The 8,844-nt window shown below is 39.7% G+C and overlaps 1 protein-coding gene across 4 annotated transcripts in view; it reads right to left on the minus strand.

The window, feature by feature from the left end:
• TENM1 (teneurin transmembrane protein 1) overlaps nucleotides 1–8,844 on the minus strand; it is a 913,380-nt gene that overhangs the window by 146,300 nt on the left and 758,236 nt on the right. For all 4 annotated transcript variants that reach the window (XM_014544957.1, XM_005872712.2, XM_014544958.1 and 1 more), the window contains 2 exons: nucleotides 3,955–4,216; nucleotides 1,245–1,512 (listed from right to left, as the gene is read on the minus strand). In XM_014544957.1, the coding sequence (XP_014400443.1) occupies nucleotides 1,245–1,512; nucleotides 3,955–4,216 (530 nt within the window). The remainder of the gene's footprint in view (nucleotides 1–1,244; nucleotides 1,513–3,954; nucleotides 4,217–8,844) is intronic.

An 8,844-nucleotide genomic window follows, 5' to 3' on the forward strand; every position in this document is an offset into this window, starting at 1 on the left:
TGGCCTGATCACCCCTAACCGCCTCTGCCTCAGCCCCACCACCATGGCTTTGTCCAGAAGGATGTCCAGAAGGTCTCCCGGTCTAATTAGCATATTACCTTTTTATTAGTATAGATGGTGATAGGAGGTAATAGTAGTTAGTAGTGTTTTCCCCCCTTTTAAAATAGCCTTACTTGCCAAAATAAAAAGTTGGCAAATCTTTCTCAGTCTCATTTTTTAAAAATGTCATTTGTCTGTGAGAACTAAATATCTGAAAACCATCGGCCCAAAGGACCTCTTAAGGTCTCTGCCAGCTGTAAGATTCTAGGTTTTAAAGTCTTGAGATAACAGAAAATCAAAAGGACTGGGAAGGTAGGATGATTTTTTATTTAACCTACCAAAGTAACAATTTAATGGAGTCTAACCATCTTAGACATAAAAGATAATAAGTGGAGATGCTTATAAGTTAAAATTTTGCAGTTTCTAAGTGGAAATGACAGTCTAAATGTCAAATCCAAAAACATGGCCTAAGAACGCCACACCAAAGGTCACAGTTAGAAGGTAATGCTCAGCTCTGGAGACAGTTACAAGCCAGAGAGTGTGTGATTCTACTAGAGTGTAGTCATCATGAAAAGGGAACTAAAACTGTTTGAAGCAAGAATGTATCAAAAGGGAACTCTAACCAGGCATGAAGGAAGTGTTTAAATGAAAAAACACCTTTCAGTGGTTCTCAACCTTCTGGCCCTTTAAATACAGTTCCTCATGTTGTGACCCAACCTTAAAATTATTTTTGTTGCTACTTCATAACTGTAATGTTGTTACACTTATGAATCATAACGTAAATATCTGATATGCAGGATGGTCTTAGGCGACCCCTGTGAAAGGGTCGTTCGATAGCCAAACGGGTCGCGACCCACAGGTTGAGAACCACTGCCTTAGATCCTTTAGATCAGGTGTGGGTAACGGCAGGCTGCGGGCCGTATAAGGCCCGCAAAATCATTTGGTCTGGCCCTGTCAAGGCATGAGCGGTGAATTAATTCAATGTTTGACCAAATATAGCAGGATGACTTTTAAGTTGATAATTTTGTATGGCCCTCAAATAATGTTGTAAATATATAAATGGTCCTTGGCAGAAATAAGGTTCCCCATGCCTGCTTTAGATAAAAGAAAGCCTGTAATTATTTCAAATGCAGATTAATATGCAACCAGTATGTTCTATTTTGTGATTGTCATACTACTATTTACATAGAATTATTTCAACATACCCAAGGCCTCTGCCAGGCCCCAAACCTTCTGTCCATAGATGTCTGTCTTGTTCCAAGCAAATGTGTAGACGAGATTAGCTGCAGCAGGAAACCACTTGTGGGTGAGTCGCCCCTCCACAGCTACTGTGAGGTGTACTTTAACCATCCCCATGGGAATGGTTGAATGTGTTAGAAGGATCCGTAGCAGTGTTTTATACCCGGGGGTGCGGCTGCTCAGGTAACTGAGCCTCACAAAGCTGGAAGGAATGGGGATCTCCTCCTGTACAACCTGAAAGAAGAAAGCCAAATTGGTTCTGATCAGTGCTCACAGGTAGGTCAGAATATTGCATGCTTTGTTGGCTTAGAAACAGATAAAAGGAGAGAGCTTAAAGGGATCTGTGAATGTAAAGCCACTTGTTCTAGAATCTTTGTGAGGCTGTGTGTCCATAGGTTTCTAATTCTGCACTGAATCTGCATGGAGACAAGCCATCCAGCCAAGAGAACTATTCTCTTTTTTTCTCTGCCAGGAATGACTGTGAAAAGTACAATTTCAGTTTTTCAACAGTTTTCTAAACACTGCTTAGTAGTAGATCACACTGCTGAATGTCAAGCAATTCAGTGACATGGGTGCCATTAAGTGGTCTTTTTCTTATATACACCCATACACAAAATCTTGTTCAGTGTGTTAAGTCATATATCACAAAACTATTGCTGTGATCCTTATTCAGGCTACAGTCTTTAAGAGGAAGGTCTCCAGAAGCAGGCCCAGCAAGTGATATTTTATGACAGAGATTATGGATTCCCTAGAATTAATCTTTACTGATGCCATCAAATTCGTCTTCTTTGGAGCTTTGGAATGACCCTGAGGCCAAATTTTTAATCAAATTTTGCTTACATATTTCTCTGTGTCTGGTTATACCAATAGCTGGGAAGTAGTTTTTCCAAGTTGGCACCTGTGACTGAAAAGCAAATAACTCCCAATAGCTCCTCTGAAATTTTTATATTATATGTTGGTCCCAGAGTGAAAATACTGCTTGGCTACTTTTAATGAATTGCTGTGACTTATTTGTTTATTAGCACAGATGGAGTTAAACAACCAAAAGTGGTCACTAAAACTAAAGTTTGCATTTCATGACTTTCAACTTTAAAAATACAGCCTATCCTATTCAACACATTTAAGGTGACATGCACAATATGGATATTTCTGTGCCCTCATTCATGTTTAGCTCAGAACCCTGTCCCTCTTTCCTTTTCCCAAACTAGAAGACATAGTTAAACACATAAAAAAATTGTCCAGCACTTTTATTTTTTAAAAAAATATATATTTTTTTATTGATTTCAGAGAGGAAGGGAGAGGGAGAGAGAGATAGAAACATCAATGTTAAGAGAGAATCATTGATCGGTTGTCTCCTGCATGCCCCACATCGGGGATCAGCCTAAAACTTCGGGATGTGCCTCAACCGGGAATTGAATCCCGACCTCCTGGTTCATAGGTCAATGCTCAACCACTGAGCAACCCCAGCTGGGTGCCAATCCTTTCTTTGAGGGCACAAATCCCTTTTGTCTACTTAATGCCCAGTTTTTCTTGCTCTACATTAGCTATTTGATACTATTGGCTCTGTCTTCTTAGATAGTGGCAGAAGCACAATAGAAGAAAATAGCATGCTACTTAGTACCTTAGTATTTCATTTCCCCAAGAAAACATGCAATCCTAAATCAGTTTGAAAACTTTTGTGCTGAAAGAGATCCATACTTCCTTATGACATCTGTGAAGGGATTGGCATACCAGTCAAATGTACTCATTAATATTGTCCTGTTTTTACTTTTTTTCTAAGATAAAACAATGGAACAGACAGGAGTGGCAACTCTTTGGACTCTTTGTCCCATATAGCACCATTTTTCGTGAGCCTTTCTTAAGAGGTATCCTACAGGCACTGCTAATAGTTTGTGGGGATGTTGTGATGGAAGAAAAACCAATTCAATCCCGGAATGTCCATTAATTTCTTCTTGAGTATACTTTTTGAATTCTGGATCTGTATGACTTGAGTTCATTTTGGTGGTTTCCATATTAACTATCATTAAAATGTTTCTATAATGTAGTGAGAGAATTGTACTATGGATGTTTGAATGACTTAAAATTGAAGTTAAAATATTGAATGCTCAATAAAGAAAAATTTTCAGAAATCCTAAAATATCAAGGTTCCTCTGATTGTAAAGCTTGAACACTCAAAAACAAAGCTTTAAACATTAAAGCCCATAGCCTTGAAAACTACCCTCACTAAACACAGTTAAATAAAGAGGAATTGTCAAGACTTCTAAGAACAATGACAATGGATATAAACTTGACAATGAAAGAAAACTAGATTTTTTAAAGAGCTTTCATTTCAGAAGCACAAATGGTCCCACCTTATTGATTATACTGTTATCACGATTGAGCCCGCTATCTTTGTTCCTTAGAGCACAGTGTTCATTAGGTCAAGGTTTGGGGTTTAATTCTCTTGACAACTAGTTCATCTTGCTTTGTTCCATGGCCACAGATAGTGCCCTATCGCCCTGGCAAGCACTTTGCAAATGTGTGCCAAAAAGATTACATTTGAAGGCTTCTTTTGACAAATGAAGGGCAGTACATTATAGTACTAGCAGGAGTACAGGAAAAAGACTCTAGCCATTATGCATTGTTGAGCACCCCAAGATGCTATGATTTTATACTTTCAAAGGCCAATGCACTCACCTGCAGCTCAGGAACAATAGTTCCCCTCTCTGGACAAGACCCTCCAAATGATGTGAGCGGTGAAGGAAGCACAATAGGGTTTGGGCTGACAAAGTTGGAGATATCGCAGGATGGTGGGTCTGATACAACTCTCCGCATGGTTACTTTGTCCACCACAATAAACTGATTCCAAGGCAACCAGAGTGTCCTCTTCTCAGACAGGAAAGGTGAGCGATCAAAGATTAAGGTGACAGAGATACCACCGATGGCAACGAGGTCAAAGCTGAGATGGAAAATTATAAGACAGTTTTAAGCAAATGAACAACCAAAATAAAGTTAAAAAATAGGTAATTTTAGTGTACTTTCCTCTTTTGGAACTCAATATATCCATTCATATTCTCTGTTATAAGTTCCCTCTAGCTCAGTATTCATTCCATGGATGACTTCTTTTCACTATCCAGTAGACTTCTGAGAAAAAATTTCTTATCACCAGTTGATATTCACCCTGAATTTGTAAGCCAATTTAATACTATCTTAAACAAAACTACTGCATTCATTTCTGCAAAGTCAAATGTGATATCACTGCTACCCTTTGTGCTAGAGATAACTGAAAGATGACCATTTCACATTCAGCAGCATCTAATGTATTATTCATCCTCAAAAAAAAAATCAAGAAAAGTAGGAGGCAAAAGGTTAAATATCTTGTTCAGGATCACAAACATAGTGTCAGAAACCTGATGGTGTCTTTGAGATGGTATTTGGAGAAAGAAGGCAGAAGAGGAAAATGGTTCAGTGAAATTTGCTTGAACAATACCATACTTGTACCCTGAAAATATGACTATCCCCATTGGCTCCTGATTCTACTTGAAGTCTGTATTTAGGATTCCTGCTTCCTTTTAGAAAGCCTCTTGGTCTTCTTTTGTAAGGAAGCCTGTAATGGATCCTGTACATCTCCACTGACAACTCCCTCCATATCTCTGACAAAGCAAGACCACCTCTCCTGCAAGTGCATCTCTTACATGACTCTTGCATTGGAGCATAACAGATTCAAGTTTCAGTTTATTCTGTACTATGTGGTTCTTCCTTACTCCCCTTTAAAGTATAATGATAATGTGCTTGAAAGCATTCAAAAAGCATAAAATACTATGTAAAGGTAAGATAATGATAAATTTTACCATTATATCTTAAAAAATGGATAAAGGGCAATATGATGCTCCTTAATATTCAAAGCAACTTGAATCCACACGAGAGATGTAATAATTCCCTCTATCCAAAAACGATCTTTCTGTAAAACACCTTTTCAATGATAAAATGCCCTGATAGGTAATCAGACTTAATTATGGAGAGCTCACCACTCCCTTCATATGACATTTATTGTATTTATTATAGCATTACTAATTGTATCTTGTTGCAGAAATCTTCCAGATAAAGATAAATGGACAGTAACAAAGGATGAGTAATACTGTATAGTTTATTGTTGCCTTTTCAGTGAAGTAGCTGTAATATTAAGGCAGTTTCCAAAAAGAGGATTTGAAGAACTGCATTAGCTATAGAAAATAATCTAGGTTTGAACTAAAAAAAGAAAACCCAAACCGCTTATGGTTATGGTTTAAGACAGAGAGGCTGAATTTATGATAATACAGGAGCAGTTTAAGGCAAGTATAGTGGGGAAAATCCAACATAACTTGCCAAAAGACCTTTCCTCTAGTTCACATTCTACATTGATTTAACTCTATGCCCTTGGGCAAGTTTATTTGCTTCACCCAAATCTTAGTTCTTGACTCTTTTAAACTGAAGTGCTTATTTATTTGAAAACAAACACAAGCAGCAACAACAAAAATACAAAATAAACTATCTAAGCAAGAACATATGTCCCTGGGAATTATTCCCTACTTCTAGAAAGATTAAGCAGACAGCGCAAGCTTCTTGTTTTTCAGGAAGAATGTGATTTTGGCTTCATCTGCACCTGGGTTCAAATCCCAGCTCTGCCATGTTAACTTTGTGTCTTTGGGCTAGTTATTTAACATCCATGAGTGTCAGTTTCCTCATTAGTAAAGTGGGCTAACATGATCTATCACTCAGCTACTACTGTAAATGAGTAAATGGCATAAAGACAAGAATTAAGCCCTGGCCAGTGTGGCTCAGTCATTTGGACACTGGTTGGTCCATGCACTGAAAGGCTGCCAGTTTACCAGTCAGAGCACATGCCTGGGTTGTGGGCTAGCCAATCAATATTTCTCTCTTTCTCTCTCCCTCTCCCTTTCATTCTCTCTAAAAATCAATTAAGAAATATTTTTAAAAAGTCAAGAGTCAAGCATATATAGGAGAATCAGAGGGAACCCTCTCTTCATCTTATGAAGTATTCCAAACAAAGTTTTTGAGACCTTTAGTGCTTCTCAAGAATCACGTATTTGGCTTGTCACTAGCTAAAATATTTATAGTTTTCTTTAACACTTAACTGAGCACCTGCTCTCTAAGTTGAAGGTGGTAAATTATAGAAGATAAGAACCAGATTACTTGGGTTCAACTTTTGGGCTCTACCTTATTAGCTGTGTTAATTTGGATAAGTCTTCTCATCTGCAAGTGGGGAGGATGATAATAATGATTTCTAGCTCATAAAGTTGTTGTGAGGATGAAACAATGACATTCATGTAAATGCCTGGCATAGAGTAGATACTCATACATACTTGTTTCTCTTTTAGAATTGCCTTTTTTACTTTTCTGATACTTCGGTGCCTCCCAATCTGCATTATCTATTCTTACTTTTAGAGGGCTGTGTGTCCACTCCCATCCTTCCCTCTGTTTTTTATATATCACTTTGGTCCCATGATCTAGACTTTTTCTGTTTCTCTAGGGAAAGTTGTTAATTAATTGGTGCAAATGGATGATGATGGGGGTAATTATTTCCAAATCCCACATAACATATTTACATTTAACGGGGTTTTTGAGAGAGTCAATAGCTTAATCAAAAGAAGTGATCTTTTTGGTGGGAACTACAGGCACAGAAGCAGACCAGTGGGATTGAGAATTGGAGACAGAGGGTCTTGCATATCTGATCTTATCTTGCATGTCACACTCTGACCTAATAGGTATCTAAATGCTAATCTCAGCCTTTCTATAATCCTTCTTGCCCCCAGGTCTAGCTTCCTTATGATATGCTGCTTCTGAAATGTACTTACTCGATCTGAGGTAGCAATAAGCAGAGACATATAAATGGAAACTCTCATCAGATTGTCACTTTATGTCCAAGAGATGACAACGGGACAGTCTGGTTGGCATTTGGGAAACATATTTTGAATGCTGACACCCTTTGTGGAGCCTGAGGGAAGAGTTATAGCCAGAGGGGACTCTGGCTAGTATCTGTCATCTACATAAACTTACAGTGAGCTCAGGGAAGAGGGTCTTGGCATTTTATTTAAAACTAAAAACACAAAAAAATGTCCCTCTTTAATATTTTTCTATAAATTGGAACAAATTGTTAGGCTTTTTAGACATCAAGTTTCTTTTATGTTCTCTTGTGAATATCAAACAATTCACTGAAAACTTTGTACACAAGCTAAAAAAAACTGAGGGCCCATCAGTTTTCCATGAGCAGTCAAATGTCCCCGAGGGCATAGTCTTTTTAAAGCAATAATCCATTTCTCATTTTCTGGAACATACTGGTGAGGGAGAGGTCAGTTTTGTGTACCAGCTACTGGTGAGTGAACTAGTGAAATTCCATCATTCAATCTAATTGGGAGAAGGATCCATTTGAATTACTAATGAGCCAATTATGGAATATATGAAAGGAAATTCAGTTTGTATTGTTCATGTATACAGACATAAGCAATATATATGTGTGAGTGTGTATAGCATGTGTGTGTGTGTATACACACATTATACACACACACACACATACACACACACACACACTAGTGACCCAGTGCATGGATTCATGGACATTGAAAGGAAATTAATTAGAAGGTGGCCAGTGGGGTGGGACTGGGCGAGAAGGGCTGTACACGCCTGGAGCCAACCTCCCGTGGTCCCTTCCTGGCGTCTGTGGAATGAGCGGGGTTCCTCCGGCAAGTGGGGTTCCTCGGCCTGGCCTGTGGGGATCGGGTGAAATTGGCTCTCCAACATCCCCCGAGGGGCCCTGGAGTGCAAGAGGGCACTCTGCAAAGTTGCTGTCATACAGGGTGTGGAAAGCAAACGCAAGTGTGAAGTAAACCAGATTTGGGACTGACAGTGCCCCAGCAATAACATAACCCACGGCCAAAGGTGGAATTGTGAGGCCCCGCGAGGAAGGAATCAGGCTCCCTCCTCTCTGGTTTCGGGGTGTGTCACCTGAGAACCCCGCTGCCAAGTCACTGCAGCTTGGCAGCTCCTGCATTGAGCGTCTGCCCCCTGGTGGTCAGTGTGCATCATAGCAACTGGTGGGATGGTTGGACCCTTAGCATATTAGCCTTTTATATATATGCTGGAGGCCCGGTGCACAAAATTAGTGCATGGGGTGGGGGGGTCCCTCAGCCTGGCCTGTGCCCTCTCACAGTCCGGGACCCCTCGCTCCTTAACACTCGCCTGCTCACTGCTCCTTACCACTTAGTTCGCTGCTTCTTAATGCTGCCATGGAGGTGGGAGAGGCTCCCACCACCGCCGCTGTGCTTGCCAGCAGTGAGCCCGGCTTCTGACTGAGCAGTGCTCCTCCTGTGGGAGCACACTGACCACCAGGGGGCAGCTCTGCATTAAACGTCTTCCCCCTGGTGGTCAGTGCACATCATAGCAAGTGGTCATTCTGGTCCATTCTAGTTGTTCCACCTTAACGGTTGCTTAGGCTTTTAATATATATATATATATATCCCAAAATTCACGCAAGAAGTAATTTTGATAGAAAACACAGGTTTATAATTAAAAATTGTAAATTTTTTATTG

Source organism: Myotis brandtii, unplaced genomic scaffold (genome assembly GCF_000412655.1).
Source record: "Myotis brandtii unplaced genomic scaffold, ASM41265v1 scaffold39, whole genome shotgun sequence".
NCBI classification, from domain to species: Eukaryota; Metazoa; Chordata; class Mammalia; order Chiroptera; family Vespertilionidae; genus Myotis; species Myotis brandtii.